Source organism: Heptranchias perlo, unplaced genomic scaffold, assembly GCF_035084215.1.
Source record: "Heptranchias perlo isolate sHepPer1 unplaced genomic scaffold, sHepPer1.hap1 HAP1_SCAFFOLD_262, whole genome shotgun sequence".
Taxonomy (NCBI): Eukaryota; Metazoa; Chordata; class Chondrichthyes; order Hexanchiformes; family Hexanchidae; genus Heptranchias; species Heptranchias perlo.
The window spans coordinates 212,784-235,215 of record NW_027139274.1 but is presented as its reverse complement, the minus strand read 5'-3'; the positions used below and the strand labels follow the sequence as shown (position 1 = coordinate 235,215).

Below are 22,432 nucleotides of genomic sequence, written 5' to 3'. Positions count from 1 at the left end.
TTAAAAAGCAGAGTGACATGTGCAATTTTCCAATCGAGAGGGACAGTTCCTGAATCTAGAGAACTTTGAAAGATTATAGTTAGGGCATCTGCAATGTGCTCACCTACTTCCTTTAAAACCCTGGGATAGAAACCATCTGGTCCTGGGGATTTGTCACTCTTTAGTGCTATTATTTTCTTCATTACCATTGCTTTACCTGTATTAATTTTATCGAGTCCCTGTCCCTGCCCCCGATTCAAGATTAGTTTTCTTGGGATTTCCGGCATGCTATCCTCTTTTTTTCTGCTGTAAATACTGACACAAAGTAATTGTTCAACATGTCCGCCATTTCCCCATTGTCAATGACTGAGTGCTGTGTTGGGCCCCACACTATGGGAAGGATATTGAGGCTTTAGAGAAGGTACAATGCAGCTTCACTGAGATGCTGCCAGATGTGAGGAAATACAGAAACAAAGATTACCTGAAAATTGGGGCTTTATTCATTGGAACAACATCGATTACAGGGCGATATGATAGAAGTCTTTACATGATGGAAGGATGGGTCAGGGTAGATAGAATCAGTCTGTCTGTCTCCAGGAGTTAAGAATCTAGAACGAGGGGCCAGAGATCCAAGATTAAATGTAAGAGATTTAGAACAGAGGGCAGGAGAAACTCCTTTACTCAGAGCTGTGAGGGATTCACTTCCTATGATGGAGCGTTCGAGGTTCCCTAAATTCTGCTGCTCCTTCCTGTAGTTTGGAGATTCTCAGAAGCTGCGGATGGTGAGGATTCTACGCTGTACGGTGATGGTACGAGTTGGAGGGGGCTGGAGTGCCCTGGATGAATTCCTGGTAAAGAATGACCCTTGCAGAGGTAGGTATGTGTCATGGACGTGACAATTCATGATCAGCTCATCCTAAAGTCACAAGATCACTGCAAGCGAGGAAGGCCATTCGGCCCATCTTAATCCCTCCATCCAGAGAAATCCTAAGCACCCCCCCTCCCACCATTGCAGAATCCAATTCCTTCTTAAATGATCCCAGGTTTCTGGCTCCATTACTCTATGTAAGGGTCAGGGGTCAGCCAGGGCTCAGTGGTGGCACATCCCCTCTGAGTCAGAAAGTTGTGGATTCAAATCCCACTCCAGACACTTGAGCACATAATCCAGGCCAACACTCCCAGTGCAGTACTGGGGGAGCGCCGCACTGTCGGAGGGTCAGTACTGGGGGAGCGCCGCACTGTCGGAGGGTCAGTACTGGGGGAGCGCCGCACTGTCGGAGGGTCAGTACTGGGGGAGCGCCGCACTGTCGGAGGGTCAGTACTGGGGGAGCGCCGCACTGTCGGAGGGTCAGTACTGGGGGAGCGCCGCACTGTCGGAGGGTCAGTACTGGGGGAGCGCCGCACTGTCGGAGGGTCAGTACTGGGGGAGCGCCGCACTGTCGGAGGGTCAGTACTGGGGGAGCGCCGCACTGTCGGAGGGTCAGTACTGGGGGAGCGCCGCACTGTCGGAGGGTCAGTACTGGGGGAGCGCCGCACTGTCGGAGGGTCAGTACTGGGGGAGCGCCGCACTGTCGGAGGGTCAGTACTGGGGGAGCGCCGCACTGTCGGAGGGTCAGTACTGGGGGAGCGCCGCACTGTCGGAGGGTCAGTACTGAGGGAGCGCCGCACTGTCGGAGGGTCAGTACTGGGGGAGCGCCGCACTGTCGGAGGGTCAGTACTGAGGGAGGGCCGCACTGTCGGAGGGTCAGTACTGGGGGAGCGCCGCACTGTCGGAGGGTCAGTACTGGGGGAGCGCCGCACTGTCGGAGGGTCAGTACTGGGGGAGCGCCGCACTGTCGGAGGGTCAGTACTGGGGGAGCGCCGCACTGTCGGAGGGTCAGTACTGGGGGAGCGCCGCACTGTCGGAGGGTCAGTACTGGGGGAGCGCCGCACTGTCGGAGGGTCAGTACTGGGGGAGCGCCGCACTGTCGGAGGGTCAGTACTGGGGGAGCGCCGCACTGTCGGAGGTGCCGGCTTTAAGATGAGACGTTAAACCGAGGGCCCAGTCTGCCCTCTCGGGTGGATGTAAAAGATCCCACGGCCACTATTTGAAGAATCATGGAAATCATAGAAAATTTACGGCACATTTATGGCCATTTGGCCCATCGTGTCCGAGCCGGCCGAAAATGAGCCCCCCAGCCTAATCCCCCTTTCCAGCACTTGGTCCGTAGCCCTGCAGGTCACGGCTCTTCAGGTGCACATCCAGGTACTTTTTAAATGAGTTGAGGGTTTCTGCCTCTCCCACCCTCTCAGGCAGTGAGTTCCAGACCCCCACCACCCTCTGGATGAAAAAATTTCTCCTCAGCTCCCCTCTAATCCTTCTACCAATCACTTTAAATCTATGCCCCCTGGTTATTGACCCCTCCGTTAAGGGAAATAGGTCCTTCCTATCCACTCTATCTCGGCCCCTCATAATTTTGTACACCTCAATTAAATCACCATCAGCCTCCTCTGTTCCAAGGAAAACAACCCCTGCCTTTCGAATGATCATTTTGAATGGCGGTGCAGGCCCGAAGGGCCTAATGGCCTACTCTTGCTCCTATTTTCTATGTTTCTATGAATGTGTCCTCAGCTAAAATTCTCCAGTCCTGGCAACATGATAATTGGGAAGGCAAATGAAATATTGGCCTTTATTTCTAGGGGGATGGAGTATAAAAGCAGGGAAGTCATGCTCCAACTGTACAGGGTGCTGGTGAGACCACACCTGGAGTACTGCGTACAGTTCTGGTGCCCTTATTTAAGGAAGGACATACTTGCATTGGAGGCAGTTCAGAGAAGGTTCACTAGAAGGGTTGTCTTATGAGGAAAGATTGAACAGGTTGGGTTTATACTCATTGGAGTTTAGAAGAATGAGAGGAGATCTTATTGAAACATACAAGATTCTGAGGGGGCTTGACAGGGTAGATGCTGAGAGGATGTTTCCCCTCATGGGGGAATCTAGAACGAGGGGGCTTAGTCTCAGAATAAGGGGTCGCCCGTTTAAGACGGAAATGAGGAGGAATTTCTTCTCCCAGAGGGTCGTGAAGATTTGGAATTCTTTGTCTAAAAGAGCGGTGGAGGCTGAGTCATTGAATACATTCAAGGCTGAGTTAGACAAATTTTTGATCAGCGAGGGAGTCAAAGGATATGGGGAAAGGGCGGGAAAGTGGAGTTGAGATAAAAATCAGATCAGCCATGATCTCATTGAATGGCGGAGCAGGCTCAAGGGGTCAAATGGCCTACTCCTGCTCCTATCTCTTATGGTCTTATAACATCCTCGTAAATCTCATCTGTACCCTCTCTATTGCGATTACATCCTTCCTGTAATGTGGTGACCAGAACTGTACACAGTACTCAAGCTGTGGTCTAACTAGTGTTTTATACAGTTCCAGCATAATCTCCCTGCTCTTATATTCTATGCCTCGGCTAATAAAGGAAAGTATCCCATATGCCTTCTTAACCACCTTATCTACCTGTCCTGCTACCTTCAGGGATCTGTGGACATGCACTCCAAGGTCCCTCACTTCCTCTACACCTCTCAGTATCCTCCCATTTATTGTGTATTCCCTTGCCTTGTTTGCCCTCCCCAAATGCATTACCTCACACTTCTCTGCCTGCCTGACCAGTCCATTGATATCTTCCTGCAGTCCACAGCTTTCCTCCTCACTATCAACCACACGGCCAATTTTTCTATCATCTGCAAACTTCTTAATCATGCCCCCTACATTTAAGTCCAAATCATTAATATATACCACAAAAAGCAAGGGACCGAGTACTGAGCCCTGCGGAACCCCACTGGAAACAGCCTTCCAGTCACAAAAACACCTGTCGACCATTACCCTTTGCTTCCTGCCACTGAGCCAATTTTGGATCCAATTTGCCACATTCCCTTTTATCCTATGGGCTTGTACTTTTTTGACCAGTCTGCCATGTGGGACCTTGTCAAAAGCCTTGCTAAAATCTGTGTAGACTACATCAAATGCGTTACCCTCATCAACCCTCCTTGATACCTCCTCAAAAAATTCAATCAAGTTAGTCAGACATGACCTTCCCTTATCATAGAAACATGGAAGATAGGAGCAGGAGTAGGCCATTCGGCCCTTCGAGGCTGCTCTGCCATTCTATATGATCATGGCTGATCCTCTATCTCAACACCATATTCCCACTCTCTCCCCATACCCCTTGATGCCTTTTGTGTCTAGAAATCTATCCAGCTCCTTCTTAAATATATTCAGTGACTTGGCCTCCACAGCCTTCTGTGATAGAGAATTCCACAGGTTCATCACCCTCTGAGTGAAGAAATTTCTCATCTCAGTCCTAAATGTCCTACCCCATATCCTGAGACTGTTACCACTCATTCTGGACCCCCCCAACCAGTGGGAACATCCTCCCTGCATCCAGTCTGTCTCGCCCTGTCACAATTTTATGTTTCAATGAGATCCCCTCTCATTCTTCTAAACTCGAGTGAATACAGGCCGAGTCGACCCAATCTCTCCTCATACGACAGTCCTGCCATCCCAGGAATCAGTCTGGTGAACCTTCGCTGTACTCCCTCTATGGCAAGTATATCCTTTCTTAGGTAAGGAGACCAAAACTGCACACAATACTCCAGGTGTGGTCTCACCAAGGCCCTGTATAACTGCAATAAGACATCCTTGCTCCTGTACTCAAATCCTCTTGCAATGAAGGCCAACATACCATTTACCTTCCTAACTGCTTGCTGCACCTGCATGTTTGCTTTCAGTTACTGGTGTACAAGGACACCCAGGTCCCTTTGTACATCAACATTTCCCAATCTATCACCATTTAAATAATAATCTGCCTTTCCGTTTTTCCTTCTGAAGTGGATAACCTCACATTTATCCACATTATTCTGCATCCGCCATGTATTTGCCCACTCACTCAACTTGTCTAAATCGCCTTGAATTCTCCTCACAACTCACGATCCCACCTAGTTTTGTGTCATCAGCAAACTTGGAAATATTACATTTGGTTCCCTCATCCAAATCATTGATATATATTGTGAATAGCTGGGGCCCAAGCACTGATCCCTGCGGTACCCCACGAGTCACTGCCTGCCACCCCGAAAAAGACCCATTTATTCCTACTCTCTGTTTCCTGTCTATTAACCAATTCTCAATCCATGCCAGTATATTCCCCCCAATCCCATGTGCTTGATCACTCCGTGCCTTTCTAACTGACTATTTATCCTGCCCCTCAGAATTGATTCCAATAATTTGCCCACCACCGAGGTTAGACTGACTGGCCTGTAATTACTCGGTCTGTGCCTCACTCCCTTTTTAAACAACTGTTGCAGGGGAGTTCTCTCCGATGTCCTGGGGCGAATATTTATCCCTCAACCAACACCATTAAAACAGATGATCTGGTCCTTTGCTGTTTATGGGGTGCAGTCTGACCAGACGTGGATTCGGATCTCAGGATGGGGTCTGATCAGAGCCCTGTCCAGTTTGATCACAACATCCTCGCACCATATTCTGCTGTTTTGGTGATTGAAGTTCAATCTCCTGTTGGGATTGTTGATTGCTGCTCTTCAGTGAGATTAGAAAACATTTCTACACACAAAGGGTGGTAGAAGTTTGAAACTCTCTTCCGCAAACGGCAATTGATACTAGCTCAATTGCTAAATTTAAATCTGAGATAGATAGCTTTTTGGCAACCAAAGGTATTAAGGGATATGGGCCAAGGGCAGGTATATGGAGTTAGATCACAGATCAGCCATGATCTTATCAAATGGCGGAGCAGGCACGAGGGGCTGAATGGCCTACTCCTGTTCCTATATGTCGCTCTCGCACTCTCTCACCCCGATATTACCGGGGGGGGGGGGGGGGGGGAGGGATGGCAGCGGGGGGGGCGACTGGGCCCGGGGTAACCCGCTCAGTAAAATCCGTCCGTTCCCCACCCGATCGCAGGTAAATTGGAGCCACTTACCGCGGCTTCCGGGTTTCCCGTCGTAAACCTGCGCAGCGGGCGGACTGCGCACCCGCATCACAGGCTGTCAGCTGGAGGAGCCCTATTTAAAGGGGCAGTCCTCCAATGCTGCTCCTGGAGCAAACACCCAAAATTATAGAATGGAGCAGCCCAGGGGAAAGGCTGCTCCCAGGTTTACCGATGCCTCACTCCAGGTGCTACTGGATGGGGTGAGGAGGAGGAGGGATATATTCTACCCTGCGGACGGGAGGAAGTGGCCTCCCTCTGCCACCAAGAAGGCCTGGCTCGAGGTGGCAGAGGAGGTCACCAGCAGCAGCAACGTCTCCCGCACCTGGGTCCAGTGCAGGAAGTGCTTCAATGACCTAACCAGGTCAGTCAAAGTGAGTACACTTACTCATTCTCCTACACTCCGTCTTCCACATCACTGCCCCCACCCCACAACTCCTTCTGCACTGCCAACACTACTCTATCACATCACCCCTCACACCCACTCAAACCTCATTCTCAACTTACCTGCACTCACTCTCCTCCCCAGTACTCATCCCACCACTACCACTCACCCCAATCCTCATACAATCTCATGGCTCTGTCTCATACTCACCCTCTGATGCATCTCTTTCACGGTCAGCCTCACCCAAACCAATGCATTCAGCGATTGGCCACGTCACCATCCCTCACTCACGCCTCTCTACTTTCTCCCCTTATAGGAGAAGAGAGCCCAGAATGCAGGGGAGAGGGCAAGGACCGGAGGGGGGCCGCAACATCAGGTCGTCCTCACGGACGCAGACAGGAGGCGTTGGAACTAACCGGCACCCTCGAGTGTCTGTCCGTCGGGGACGCCGAGACTGGTACCCGACAAACGGCTGGTGACAGAACTTTAACATTCAGTACACACAATGAGAATTGATGTTAACATGCCTTGTCATCTTCAGCACCTCAACATCTGTGATCATGCTTAATATTGCCTTCTGTTCTCTTACAGGGCCTTCAGCGACCGCTGTGATGGCGGAGGGTGATTCCTCAGAGGACCTGCCGGCCTCTGAGGGGGCACCGTCACATCTGAGCGAGCCATCCACCAGCGCAGATACACACACCTCGATGGGTCCCCGTCCGCAGTTAGTCGGGGTCGCACATGGTGAGTCACTACACACATGAGAGCACGAGCAGACACTGGTGGCAGGGGCAGCTGTGGAGAGTCCGTGTCGGTGGGAGCACTCTTCTCCAGGCTCTGCTCAGCTGGACACAGATACTGAACCCTGGGGGCCATCTTTAAAAGGAGAATGATCGAGGGGCAGCAGCGTATCTGCGAGGTGCTGGAACAGGTGCCACGCGCACTCTCCACAATCGTGCAGAGGATGGAGGAGTCCAACTCCTGCATGAGTGGAATGGTGACACAGGCACAGGAGGGAATCTCTGAGATAGTGTCACAGGGACAGGAGGGAATCTCTGAGATAGTGTCACAGGTACAGGAGGGAATCTCTGAGATAGTGTCACAGGGACATGAGGGCATCTCTGAGATAGTGTCACAGGTACATGAGGGCATCTCTGAGATAGAGTCACAGGTACAGGAGCGAATCTCTGAGATAGTGTCACAGGTACAGGAGGGAATCTCTGAGATAGAGTCACAGGTACAGGAGGAGATCTCTGAGATACTGTCACAGGGACGTGAGGGAATCTCTGAGATACTGTCACAGGGACGTGAGGGCATCTCTGAGACAGTGTCGTGGGTAAGTGTGAGAATGTCTACGATGGAGGGAAGGCTTGCCTCCATGGAGCTTCAAGCACGGCTCACCAATGAGTCCATTGAGGCCCTGACAACAGCCCTTCTGACTCAGGGTGAACAACATTCTGCCACCTTAAACAGGCAGACAGATACTCTGGCACTGGCCTAACAAGGCTTCACACATGTCCTCCAAACTGTCGTCCAGCAGGGTGGTGGGAGTGATGTGGGCCTGGCCCAGGAGAGGGATGATGGCGAAAGGGGACATGGAAGTGGGGGAAAAGCGCCCCCATGTCTCACCCGTTGCCCCCTCTCAACCAGTACCCACAATGCTGCCCCCTCTCCAGGTGGCCGAGTCTGCCCCTGCACAGGTGCAGGTGGAGCAGTCTTTGGAGGGGCCCTCACGGGCACCGAAACCCAGAGGGTGTCGGCCCAAAGCATCTAATCGGTCAGGGCATGAACAAGAGCAACCTGTCACTACCTCTGCTGCAGGCACAGGGGATGCACCACGTAGGAGTAGTCGGGAGAGAAAGGTGAAGGTTTTGTGAGCACGAAGGGGATGCACAGGGTGTTTGACGGTTGGTCATGTTTTTTATTTATATTTGCTTTTTGTTAATGGCACATTAAATATTATTATTGTCACCACTACTGCCACGTCTTGGCCATTCTTGACTGGCTTCTGTAATAAGTCCCTTTCATGAGGTTCACCATGAACACCCACACTTGATGCCACCCATTGGGTGACCCTACAGTGGGTGTAGGTGTAGTTGCAGGACTATTTTGTGTGGCGAGGGGGCAGGGGCTGGGGACGGGGGAGGGGACGGGGGAGGGGGCAGGGGACGGGGAGGGCGCTGGGGCGAGGGCGCTGGGGACGGGGGAGGGGACGGGGGAGGGGGCAGGGGACGGGGAGGGCGCTGGGGCGAGGGCGCTGGTGTGGCCGCTCCTCTGTCCAGGTGGTGAGGACTGGACTCTTCACACTGTCTGATGTTAGGAGAACCGTTCACATATCAGTGACTCCCTGGCCTCACGAGCAGCCAGACCCGTTCCTCCTCCCGTTCCTCCTCCTCCATCATCATCAGCTCCATCCCCATCATGGGGGTGCCAGATGTGGATGGAGCCTCCACCAGCGGCCCCCCTCTCTGTTGTGCCATGTTGTGCAGGGCACAACACTCGACTATAATGTGTCCCACTCTGTGTGGTGCGTATTGAAGCGCTCCCCCAGAATGATCAAAGCACCTGAGGCACATCCTGAGCAGCCCTATAACATGCTCAATTGTAGACCTGGTGATGATGTGGCTGTCGTTATATCGACGCTGGTGCTCAGTGATGGGGTTCCTCAGAGGTGTCATGAGCCATGTGTGCAGGGGGTATCCCTTGTCCCCGAGGAGCCAGCCCTTGCGGGTGTTGGGTGCGTGGAAGAGGGGCGGGATGTTGGACTCCCGGAGGATGAAGGAATCATGGCAGCTGCCAGGGTATCTGGCGCACACGTGAAGGAATCTCTTGCGGTGGTCACAGATGAGCTGAGTGTTGATGAAGTGATCGCCCTTCCTGTTGATGAACAGTCCTGGCTCGTGTGGAGGTGCTCGTATTGCTATATGGGTGCAATCGATTACACCCTGTACCCGTGGGAAGCCAGACACAGCGTGGAATCCCACTGCCCTCTCCGTCTGGCTGAGATCGTCCATGGGGAAGTTGATGTCGTGCGAGGCCCAGCAAAACAAGCCGTCGGTGACCTGCCTTATGCACTTGTGTGCAGACGACTGAGAGACCCCGGCGATGTCCCCGGTGACACCCTGGAACGATCAGAAGTGAAGAAGTTGAGGGCAGTGGTGACATTGACAGCGAAGGTAAGGAGATGCTGCTCAGGCCCAGCCGGGAGCAGCTCAGCATCAAGGAGGCTGCAGATGTCTGCGACTACCTGGTGACTCACTCTGAGCCTCCGTATGCACTGCTCCTCAGAGAGGTCCAGGAAGCCGAGCCTCCGTCTGTAGACCCTGTGGCGAGGGTAGTGCCTCCTGCGACGTCGCTCTCTCTGTTGTTGCCCTCCGTGCTGTTGTGCAGGTGCGTGTGGTGCAGCACTGTGTTGTGGAGCTCCACGTGGCGGAGGTGGACGCCGTGCCTGGCGAGGCTGGTGATGTTGCTCGTCCTCGGATGAAGTGGTGAATGCAGCCATGGTGACCCCCCCATCCTGACGGTGTGAGTTTGAGGGGGTCCGCAAAGTAAGTAAATGTGTTTGCACAGCAGAGTTTAGGGTATAAATTAATCATTTTGAGTGGAAAGACAAAGGTGTTGCAGCCAAAACTTTGTCTGAAGTGACAGAGTGCCCTGCTGCAATAAATGAGGTTTTCCCCCCACCTGTCAAATGATCCTGTGCATCTCCCACTGGCTGCTGGCTGAAACACGTCTGCTCCAACAGGGAGTGTTTCCCACAGCATGGGAAACACGCTGAGGATCCTTCAAAATTGCACCCCTGCCAAAATCTCCACTCAATGAGGTCTCTCAAGTACCTCAACTATCTGACCAACTATGGAAATGATCATCCCGCCAGCTTTAATTTCCAGTGGGAGTCCCGCATTTGGGAGCTGCGCGGGCCCGAATGCATCACTTGGGAACCCGGAAGTCACGGGTTGGAGCCGGGCTCCGAACCCACTCCGGGATTCCGCCATTTTACGAGCCCCCCAACGCACCCGCTCTGCCATCCGAAAATCGGTCCCCCTCTGACTGTCCCCCTCCCCCCGTGCGTGTGCGTGTGCGTGTCTCCCTGTCGCTGCCCCCCCTCCCCTGTCACCACCCCCCGTCGCCTCGGCCCCCACCTGTTGCCCCTCCCCCTATTCTCCCTCCCCCACTCGCCCCCCACCCCGGTCTCTCCCTCTCGTTCTCTTTGTCTTTCTTCCCTTGTGAGTTGTGATGGGTAATTCTAATTTTGATGATTATTTACAATGCATCTTGATTTTTACAGTGAAAGGCCGAACCAATCTTAAAATTAAGGAGAAGTATTTGGGACCAGACAGCTTTGGAATTCGCTTGGTGAATTCAGCTGAGCCTCGTTCTCAAGAGGGGTCCCCCAGTCGATGGACCTCGAGTGTGACCTCCTACAGCTGTGTCTCAGCACCGAACAGCCCACTGCCCAGAAAGGTACATTCTTCAGCTCCAATTATACAATTCACTTCTTCAATAGCTCAGCAGCAACAGACAAAAGGGCAGTCCCTCAAGCTGGAATTAAGTCCCTCGAGCCTGAACGAGTTATATCCCTCGACATATGAACATAAGAAATAGGAGCAGGAGTAGGCCATACGACTCCTCGAGCCTGCACCGCTGATATTCGACCTCAGCTCTACTTTCCAGCCCGATCCCCATATCCCTTGATTCCCCTAGAGTCCAAAAATCTATCGATCTAGTCTTGAATGTACTCAGCGACTCAGCATCCACAGCCCTCTGGGGTAGAGAATTCCAAAGATTCACAACCCTCTGAGTGAAGAAATCTTACAGCATCTCAGTCTTAAATGGCCGACCCCTTATCCTGAGACTATGCCCCCTAGTTCTAGTCTTACCAGCCAGTGGAAACAGCCTCTCAGCATCTACCCTGTCAAGCCCCCTCAGAATCTTGTCTGTTTCAATGAGATCACCTCTCATTCTTCTAAACTCCAGAGAGTACAGGCCCATTCTACTCAATCTCTCCTCATAGGACAACCCTCTCATCCCAGGAATTAATCTAGTGAACCTTCGTTGCACCGCCTCTAAGGCAAGTATATCCTTCCTTAGATAAGGAGATCAAAACTGTACACAGTACTCAAGGTGAGGTCTCACCAAAGCCCTGTACAATTGTAGTAAGACTTCCTTACTCTTGTACTCCAACCTCCTTGCAATAAAGGCCAACATACCATATGCTTTCCTAATTGCTTGCTGTACCTGCATACTAACTTTTTGTGTTTCTTGTACGAGGACAACCAGATCTCTCTCAACACCAACATTTAATAGTTTCTCACTATTTAAAAAATATTCTGTTTTTCTGTTCTTCCTACCAAAGTGAATAACCTCACATTTCCCCACATTATACTCCATCTGCCACCTTCTTGCCCACTCACTTAACCTGTCTATATCCCTTTGCAGACTCTGTGTCCTCCTCACAGCTTACTTTCCCACCTCGCTTTGTATCGTCAGCAAACGTGGATACATTACACTCGGTCCTTTCATCTATGTCATTAATACATAGAATCATAGAATCATAGAATCATAGAAGTTACAACATGGAAACAGGCCCTTCGGCCCAACATGTCCATGTCGCCCAGTTTATACCACTCAGCTAGTCCCAATTGCCTGCACTTGGCCCATATCCCTCGATACCCATCTTCCCCATGTAACTGTCCAAATGCTTTTTAAAAGACAAAATTGTACCCGCCTCTACTACTGCCTCTGGCAGCTCGTTCCAGACACTCACCACCCTTTGAGTGAAAAAATTGCCCCTCTGGATCCTTTTGTATCTCTCCCCTCTCACCTTAAATCTGTGCCCCCTCGTTATAGACTCCCCTACCTTTGGGAAAAGATTTTGACTATCGACCTTATCTATGCCCCTCATTATTTTATAGACTTCTATAAGATCACCCCTTAACCTCCTACTCTCCAGGGAATAAAGTCCCAGTCTGTCTAACCTCTCCCTGTAAGTCAAACCATCAAGTCCCGGTAGCATCCTAGTAAATCTTTTCTGCACTCTTTCTAGTTTAATAATATCCTTTCTATAATAGGGTGACCAGAACTGTACACAGTACTCCAAGTGTGGCCTCACCAATGCCCTGTACAACTTCAACAAGACATCCCAACTCCTGCATTCAATGTTCTGACCAATGAAACCAAGCATGCTGAATGCCTTCTTCACCACCCTATCCACCTGTGACTCCACTTTCAAGGAGCTATGAACCTGTACTCCTAGATCTCTTTGTTCTATAACTCTCCCCAACGCCCTACCATTAACGGAGTAGGTCCTGGCCCGATTCGATCTACCAAAATGCATCACCTCACATTTATCTAAATTAAACTCCATCTGCCATTCATCGGCCCACTGGCCCAATTTATCAAGATCCCGTTGCAATCCTAGATAACCTTCTTCACTGTCCACAATGCCACCAATCTTGGTGTCATCTGCAAACTTACTAACCATGCCTCCTAAATTCTCATCCAAATCATTAATATAAATAACAAATAACAGCGGACCCAGCACCGATCCCTGAGGCACACCGCTGGACACAGGCATCCAGTTTGAAAAACAACCCTCGACAACCACCCTCTGTCTTCTGTCGTCAAGCCAATTTTGTATCCAATTGGCTACCTCACCTTGGATCCCATGAGATTTAACCTTATGTAACAACCTACCATGCGGTACCTTGTCAAATGCTTTGCTGAAGTCCATGTAGACCACGTCTACTGCACAGCCCTCATCTATCTTCTTGGTTACCCCTTCAAAAAACTCAATCAAATTCGTGAGACATGATTTTCCTCTCACAAAACCATGCTGACTGTTCCTAATTAGTCCCTGCCTCTCCAAATGCCTGTAGATTCTGTCCCTCAGAATACCCTCTAACAACTTACCCACTACAGATGTCAGGCTCACTGGTCTGTAGTTCCCAGGCTTTTCCCTGCCGCCCTTCTTAAACAAAGGCACAACATTTGCTACCCTCCAATCTTCAGGCACCTCACCTGTAGCGGTGGATGATTCAAATATCTCTGCTAGGGGACCCGCAATTTCCTCCCTAACCTCCCATAACGTCCTGGGATACATTTCATCAGGTCCCGGAGATTTATCTACCTTGATGCGCGTTAAGACTTCCAGCACCTCCCTCTCTGTAATATGTACACTCCTCAAGACATCACTATTTATTTCCCCAAGTTCCCTAACATCCATGCCTTTCTCAACCGTAAATACCGATGTGAAATATTCATTCAGGATCTCACCCATCTCTTGTGGTTCCGCACATAGATGACCTTGTTGATCCTTAAGAGGCCCTACTCTCTCCCTTGTTACCCTTTTGCCCTTTATGTATTTGTAGAAGCTCTTTGGATTCACCTTTGCCTGATCTGCCAAAGCAATCTCATATCCCCTTTTTGCCCTCCTGATTTCTCTCTTAACTCTACTCCGGCAATCTCTATACTCTTCAAGGGATCCACTTGATCCCAGCTGCCTATGCATGTCATATGCCTCCTTCTTATTTTTGACTAGTGCCTCAATCTCCCGAGTCATCCAAGGTTCCCTACTTCTACCAGCCTTGCCCTTCACTTTATAAGGAATGTGCTTACACTGAACCCTGGTTAACACACTTTTGAAAGCCTCCCACTTACCAGACGTCCCTTTGCCTGCCAACAGACTCTCCCAATCAACTTCTGAAAGTTCCTGTCTAATACCATCAAAATTGGCCTTTCCCCAATTTAGAATTTTAACTTTTGGGCCAGACCTATCCTTCTCCATAGCTATCTTAAAACTAATGGAATTATGATCACTGGTCCCAAAGTGATCCCTCACTAACACTTCTGTCACCTGCCCTTCCTTATTTCCCAAGAGGAGGTCAAGTTTTGCCCCCTCTCTAGTCGGGCCATCCACATACTGAATGAGAAATTCCTCCTGAATACACTCAACAAATTTCTCTCCATCCAAGCCCCTAATGCTATGGCTGTCCCAGTCAATGTTGGGAAAGTTAAAGTCCCCTACTATTACCACCCTATTTTTCTTGCAGCTGTCTGTAATCTCCTTACATATTTGCTCCTCAATTTCCCGTTGACTATTTGGGGGTCTGTAGTACAATCCTATCAAAGTGATCTCTCCCTTCTTATTTTTCAGTTCTACCCATATGGACTCAGTGGGCGAACCCTCGGATATATCCCCTCTCACTACTGCCGTGATGTTCTCCCTAATCAAGAACGCAACTCCCCCTCCTCTCTTACCTCCTGCTCTATCTTTCCTATAGCATCTGTACCCTGGAACATTGAGCTGCCAGTCCTGCCCCTCCCTTAGCCATGTTTCAGTAATAGCTATAACATCCCAGTCCCATGTACCCATCCATGCCCTGAGTTCATCTGCCTTGCCCATCAGACTTCTTGCATTGAAATAAATGCAGTTTAATCTAGTCTTCCCTTGGTCTTTGCCCTGCTTTCTCAGACCATCTGTCCGGTCATGTTCTGTACACTCTCCCTTACTGCCTTTTGTTTCTGTCACCACTTTATTTCCCACTGACTTCCTGCATCGGTTCCCATCCCCCTGCCACATTAGTTTAAACCCTCCCCAACAGCACTAGCAAACACTCCCCCTAGGACATTGGTTCCAGTCCTGCCCAGATGCAGACCGTCCAATTTGTACTGGTCCCACCTCCCCCAGAACCGGTTCCAATGGCCCAGGAATTTGAATCCCTCCCTCTTGCACCATCTCTCAAGCCACGTATTCATCTTAGCTATCCTGTCATTCCTACTCTGACTAACCCGTGGCACTGGTAGCAATCCTGAGATTACTACCTTTGAGGTCCTACTCTTTAGTTTAACTCCTAACTCCCTAAATTCAGCTTGTAGGACCTCATCCTGTTTTTTACCTATATCGTTGGTGCCTATATGCACCACGACAACTGGCTGTTCACCCTCCCCCTCCAGAATGTCCTGCAGCCGCTCCGAGACATCCTTGACCCTTGCACCAGGGAGGCAACATACCATCCTGGAGTCTCGGTTGCGTCCGCAGAAACGCCTGTCTATTCCCCTTACAATCGAGTCCCCTATCACTATAGCTCTGCCACTCTTTTTCCTGCCCTCCTGTACAGCAGAGCCAGCCACGGTGCCATGAACCTGGCCACTGCCACCTTCCCCTGGTGAGCCATCTCCGCCAACAGTATCCAAAACGGTATACCTGTTTTGGAGGGAGATGACCGCAGGGGACCCCTGCACTGCCTTCCTACTCTTCCTCTGTCTGTTGGTCACCCATTCACTATCTCCCTCAGTAATTTTTATCTGCGGTGTGACCAACTCACTGAACGTGCTATCCACGACTTTCTCAGCATCGCGGATGCTCCAAAGTGAGTCCATCCGCAGCTCCAGAGCCGTCAAGCGGTCAAACAATAGCTGCAGCTGGACACACTTCCCGCAGGTGAAGGAATCAGGGATACAGGAAGGATCCCTGAATTCCCACATCCCACAAGAGGAACATGACACGGCGCTGGGATCTCCTGCCATGACTTAACCCTTAAATTAGCTTAAGAACAACTACAGTGTCAAGAGAAAAAAAAAGGAAAGAAAAACTACTTACCACTCCCTTTAAGGAGTTTACTCCTTTAAATTGTTCTCAATTTAGAGAATGTTAACTACACTAGCGACCTTGATTCACTAAAAAATAAACGCTACTTCCTATAAGACCTGCAGACCTTCCCTTTCCTTTTACTTCAGTTACTGTAGATAAGGAGAAATACTCACCTGAACCTACTCACCAATCAGGTGCCTCCCCTGTGTCGCGTCCCGATCTGATTCCTGACGTCACTTCGAACTCGGTCGCAGCTCGGCTCGGCTCCTCTCAGCTGTTCTCAGCGCTCTGAAATCCCGCCTTTTATCGGACGCTCCCTCCGCTCGGCTCGGCTCCTCTCAGCTGTTCTCAGCGCTCTGAAATCCCGCCTTTTATCGGACGCTCCCTCCGCTCGGCTCGGCTCCTCTCAGCTGTTCTCAGCGCTCTGAAATCCCGCCTTTTTATCGGACGCTCCCTCCGCTCGGCTCGGCTCCTCTCAGCTGTTCTCAGCGCTCTGAAATCCCGCCTTTTATCGGACGCTCCCTCCGCTCGGCTCCTCTCAGCTGTTCTCAGCGCTCTGAAATCCCGCCTTTTATCGGACGCTCCCTCCGCTCGGCTCGGCTCCTCTCAGCTGTTCTCAGCGCTCTGAAATCCCGCCTTTTATCGGACGCTCCCTCCGCTCGGCTCGGCTCCTCTCAGCTGTTCTCAGCGCTCTGAAATCCCGCCTTTTATCGGACGCTCCCTCCGCTCGGCTCGGCTCCTCTCAGCGCTCTGAAATCCCGCCTTTTATCGGACGCTCCCTCCGCTCGGCTCCTCTCAGCTGTTCTCAGCGCTCTGAAATCCCGCCTTTTATCGGACGCTCCCTCCGCTCGGCTCGGCTCCTCTCAGCGCTCTGAAATCCCGCCTTTTATCGGACGCTCCCTCCGCTCGGCTCCGCTCCTCTCAGCTGTTCTCAGCGCTCTGAAATCCCGCCTTTTATCGGACGCTCCCTCCGCTCGGCTCGGCTCCTCTCAGCTGTTCTCAGCGCTCTGAAATCCCGCCTTTTATCGGACGCTCCCTCCGCTCGGCTCGGCTCCTCTCAGCGCTCTGAAATCCCGCCTTTTATCGGACGCTCCCTCCGCTCGGCTCGGCTCCTCTCAGCTGTTCTCAGCACTCTGAAATCCCGCCTTTTATCGGACGCTCCCTCCGCTCGGCTCGGCTCCTCTCAGCTGTTCTCAGCGCTCTGAAATCCCGGTCGACAGGGTCGATGCTGAGAGATTGTTTCCCCTGGCTGGAGAGTCTAGAACTAGGGGGCATAGTCTCAGGATAAGGGATCGGCCATTTAAGACTGAGATGAGGAGGAATTTCTTCACTCAGAGGGTTGTGAATCATTGGAATTCTCTACCCCAGAGGGCTGTGGATGCTGAGTCATTGAATATATTCAAGGCTGAGATCGATAGATTTTTGGACTCTCGGGGAATCGAGGGATATGGGGATCGGGCAGGAAAATGGAGTTGAGGTTGAAGATCAGCCATGATCTGATTGAATGGCGGAGCAGGCTCGAGGGGTTGGATGGCCTACTCCTGCTCCTATTTCTTAGGTACTTATGTTCTTATAAAATGGCCCGTTTATTCCTACTCTCTGTTTTCTGTCCATTAACCAATCCTCAATCCATGCTACATATAATGTGGGGAAATGAGAGGGTATTCACCTTGATAGGAAGAATAGAAATATAGAATATTTTTTTAAATGGTGAGAAACCATTAAATGTTGGTGTTCAGAGAAACACAAAAGGTTAACGTGCGGGTACAGCGAGCAATAAGGAAGGCAAATGGTATGTTGGCCTTTATTGCAAGGAGGTTGGAGTACAAGAGTAAGGAAGTCTTAGTACAGTTGTACAGGGCTTTGGTGAGACCTCACCTTGAGTACTGTGTACAGTTTTGATCTCCTTATCTAAGGAAGGATATACTTGCCTTACAGGCGGTGCAACGAAGATTCACTAGATTAATTCCTGGGATGAGAGGGTTGTCCTATGAGGAGAGATTGAGTAGAATGGGCCTATACTCTCTGGAGTTTAGAAGAATGAGAGGTGATCTCATTGAAACATATAAGATTCTGAGGGGGCTTGACAGGATAGATGCTGAACGGTTGTTTCTCCTGGCTGGAGAGTCCAGAACTAGGGGGCATAGTCTCAGGATAAGGGGTCTGGAAGAAAACTGAGATGAGGAGGAATTTCTTCACTCAGAGGGTTGTGAATCTTTGGAATTTTCTACCCCAGGGGGCTGTGGATGCTGAGTCATTGAATATATTCAAGGCTGAAATCGATAGATTTTTGGACTCTAGGGGAATCGAGGGATATGGCGGGAAAGTGGAGTTGAGGTCGAAGATCAGCCATGATCTGATTGAATGGCGGAGCAGGCTCGAGGCCATGTGGCCTACTCTTGCTCCTATTTTTTATGTTCTTAAGCTCTCATTATGATTTTTTAAGGGCCCTATTACCACTTCCATATTAATAGATTCTAGCATTTTCCCGACGACTGATGTCAGGCTAACTGGCCTATAGTTCCCTGTTTTCTCTCTCCCTCCTTTCTTGAATAGTGGTGTTACATTTGCTACCTTCCAATCCACGGGGAATGTTCCATAATCTATGGAATTCTGGAAGATCACAACCAATGCATCCACTATCTCTGCAGCCCCCTCTTTTAAAACCCTAGGAAGTTGGCCATCAGGTCCAGAGAAATTATCAGCTTTTAGTCCCATTAATTTCTCTCGTACTTTTTCTTTACTAATCTTCATTACTTTAAGTTCCTCACTCTCATTAGACCCTACTATTATTAAACACTATTTCCAGTATGTTTTTTGTGTCTTCTACAGTGAAGACTGATAAGATATTTGTTTAACGCATCTGCCATTTTGTTATTCCCCATTATAATTTCTCCTGTCTCAGCCTCTAAGGGACCAACGTTTACTTTTGCTATTCTCTTCCTTTTTACATACTTTTATAAGCTCTTACAATCTGTTTTTATATTTCTTGCTAGTTTACTCTCATATTCAGTTTTCTCTCTCTTTATCAATTTCTTGGTCATCGTTTGCTGGTTTCTAAAACACTCCCAATCCTCAGGCTTACTACTCTTTTTGGCAACATTATAAGCCTCTTCTTTTAATCTAATACTATCCTTAACTTCTCTAGTTAGCCACGGTTGGATCACTTTTCCCGTGGAGTTTTTATTCCTCAAGGGTATGTATATTCGTTGAGAATTATGAATTATTTAGAAACATAGAAAAATTTACGGCGCAGGAGGCCATTCAGCCCATTGTGTCCTTGCCGGTAAAACTTTCTTTAAATGTTTGCTATTGCTTATCTATCATCATATCTTTTAATCTAATTTCCCAACCTTAACCCCTCATACCTACATAATTGGCCTTGTTTAAATTTAAGACCCTGGTTTCGGACATAACGACATCACTCTCAAACTCAATGAGAAATTCTATCAAATTATGATCACTCTTCCCCAGAGGATCCTTTATTATAAAATTACTAGCTAACCCTGGCTCATCACATAATACTAGATCTAAAATGGCCTGTTCCCTAGTTGGTTCCACAATGTATTGTTCTAGGAAATTGTTTCAGATACATTCTATGAACTCATCCTCCAAACTACTTTTTCCAATTTGGTTTGCCCAGTCTATATGAAGATTAAAGTCCCCCATGATTATTGCATTACCATTCTTACATGCTCCTCTAATTTTTTTATATTCGATCATGGGATGTGGGCGTTGCTGGCAAGGCCAGCATTTATTGACCATCCCTAATTGCCCTTGAGAAGGTGGTGGTGAGCCGCCTTCTTGAACCGTTGCAGTCTGTGTGGTGAAGGTTCTCCCACAGTGCTGTTAGGAAGGGAGTTCCAGGATTTTGACCCAGCGACGATGAAGGAACGACGATATATTTCCAAGCTGGGATGGCGTGTGACTTGGAGGGGAACGTGCAGGTGGTGTTGTTCCCATGTGCCTGCTGCCCTTGTCCTTCTAGGTGGTAGAGGTCGCGGGTTTGGGAGGTGCTGTCGAAGAAGCCTTGGCAAGTTGCTACAGCCATGGTTCGCCGGTGGTGAAGGGAGTGAATGTTTAGGGTGGTGGATGGGGTACCAGTCAAGCGGGTTGCTTTGTCCTGGATGGTGTCGAGCTTCTTGAGTGTTGTTGGAGCTGCACTCATCCAGGCAAGTGGAGAGTATTCCATCACACTCCTGACTTGTGCCTTGTAGATGGTAGAAAGGCTTTGGGGAGTCAGGAGGTGAGTCACTCGCTGCAGAATACCCAGCCTCTGACCTGCTCTCGTAGCCACAGTATTTATATGGCTGGTCCAGTTAAATTTCTGGTCAATGGTGACCCCCAGGATGTTGATGGTGGGGGATTCGGCGATGGTAATGCCGTTAAATATCATGGGGAGGTGGCTAGATTCTCTCTTGTTGGAGATGGTCATTGCCTGGCATTTTTCTGGGGTGAATGTTACTTGCCAGTTATCAGCCCAAGCCTGGATGTTGTCCAGGTCTTTCTGCATGTGGGCATGAAATGCTTCATTATCTGAGGGGTTGCGAATGGAACTGAACACTGTGCAATCATCAGCAAACATCCCCATTTCTGACCTTATGACGGAGGGAAGGTCATTGATGAAGCAGCTGAAGATGGTTGGGCCTGGGACACTGCCCTGAGGAACTCCTGCAGCAATGTCCTGGGGCTGAGATGATTGCCCTCCAACAACCACTACCATCTCCCTTTGTGCTAGGTATGTCTCCAGCCACTGGAGAGTTTTCCCCCTGATTCCCATTGACTTCAATTTTACTCGGGCTCCTTGGTGCCACACTCGGTCAAATGCTGCCTTGATATCAAGGGCAGTCACTCTCACCTCAACTCTGGAATTCAGCTCTTTTGTCCTTGTTTGGACCAAGGCTGTAATGAGGTCTGGAGCCGAGTGGTCCTGGCGGAACCCAAACCGAGCATCAGTGAGCAGGTTATTGGTGAGTAAGTGCCGCTTGATAGCACTGTTGACGACTCAATCATCAGCAAAGTGATGAAAGGTGAGTAGACTGATGGGGCGGTAATTGGCTGGATTGGATTTGTCCTGCTTTTTGTGGACAGGCCATACCTGGGCAATTTTCCACATTGTCGGGTTGATGCCAGTGTTGTAACTGTACTGGTACGGCTTGGCTAGAGGCGCGGCTAATTTTGCAGCACAAGTCTTCAGCACTACAGCCGGGATGTTGTCGGGGTCCATGGTGTTTGTTGTATCCTAACCCTAATTTCCTGATTTATACCCTGTCCAACACTATAACTACTGTTAGGGGGCCTGTAAACTACTCACATCAGTGTTTTCTGCCCCTTGTTATTTCTTGGCCCCACCCATGCTGATTCTACATCCTGATTTTCTGAGCTAAGATCTCTTCTCACTACTGTCTTCATCTCATCCTTTATTATCAGGGCTCCCCCCTATCCCCGCTCCTTTTCCATTCTGCCTGTCTTTTCTCAAAGTCAAAAATCCTGGAACATTTAATTCCCAACCTTGTTCACCCTGCAACCTCGTCTCTGTAATGGCGATTAGACCAAACCCATTTATCTCTGTGCCATTGCTTCATTTATCTTGTTACGAATGCTTCGTGCATTCAGATATAATGCATTTAATTTTAACTTTTTACTTTTTTCCCCTGATGTGACTTTAGTCACTAATGCCCTGTTACCTTTGTTAAACTCTTTGACCCTTCCTGACACACTCAGCTTGTTTTTACCCAAATGGCATACCCCGTATCCTGAGACTGTGACCCCTGGTTCTGGACTCCCCAGCCATCGGGAACATCCTCCCTGCATCTAGTCTGTCTAGTCCTGTTAGAATTTTATATGTTTCAATGAGATCCCCTCTCATTCTTCTAAACTCTAGTGAATACAGGCCGAGTCGACCCAATCTCTCCTCATACGTCAGTCCTGCCATCCCAGGAATCAGTCTGGTAAACCTGCGTTGCACTCCCTCCATGGCAAGGACATCCTTCCTCAGATAAGGAGACCAAAACTGCACACAATACTCCAGATGTGGTCTCACCAAGGCCCTGTATAACTGCAGTAAGACATCCCTGCTCCTGTACTCAAATCCTCTTGCAATGAAGGCCAACATACCATTCACCTTCCTAACTGCTTGCTGCACCTGAATGCTCGCTTTCAGTGACTGGTGTACAAGGACACCCAGGTCTCGTTGCACCTCCCCTTTTCCCAATCTATCACCATTCAGATAATAATCTGCCTTTCTATTTTTACAATCAAAGTGGATAACCTCACATTTATCCATGTTATACTGCATCTGCCATGTTCTTGCCCACTCACCCAACTTGTCTAAATCACATTGGAGCCTTTTTGCATCCTCCTCACAGCTCACATTCCACCCCAGCTTTGTGTCGTCTGCAAACTTGGAAATGTTACTCCAGATCAACGACTCTGAGCCAAAATTCCTCGAGTTGCAGACACTTACTGCAGATGTGGTTGACGAAGGTCTCGCTAATCTCCAC

The 22,432-nt window shown here is 49.6% G+C and overlaps 1 protein-coding gene across 1 annotated transcript in view; it reads left to right on the top strand.

The window, feature by feature from the left end:
- macf1b (microtubule actin crosslinking factor 1b) overlaps positions 1 to 22,432 on the top strand; it is a gene marked incomplete at its 5' end in the record, with an annotated part of 275,059 nt that overhangs the window by 211,602 nt on the left and 41,025 nt on the right. The window contains 2 exons of the mRNA XM_067978314.1: positions 735 to 852; positions 10,626 to 10,801. Of these exons, the coding sequence (XP_067834415.1) occupies positions 735 to 852; positions 10,626 to 10,801 (294 nt within the window). The remainder of the gene's footprint in view (positions 1 to 734; positions 853 to 10,625; positions 10,802 to 22,432) is intronic.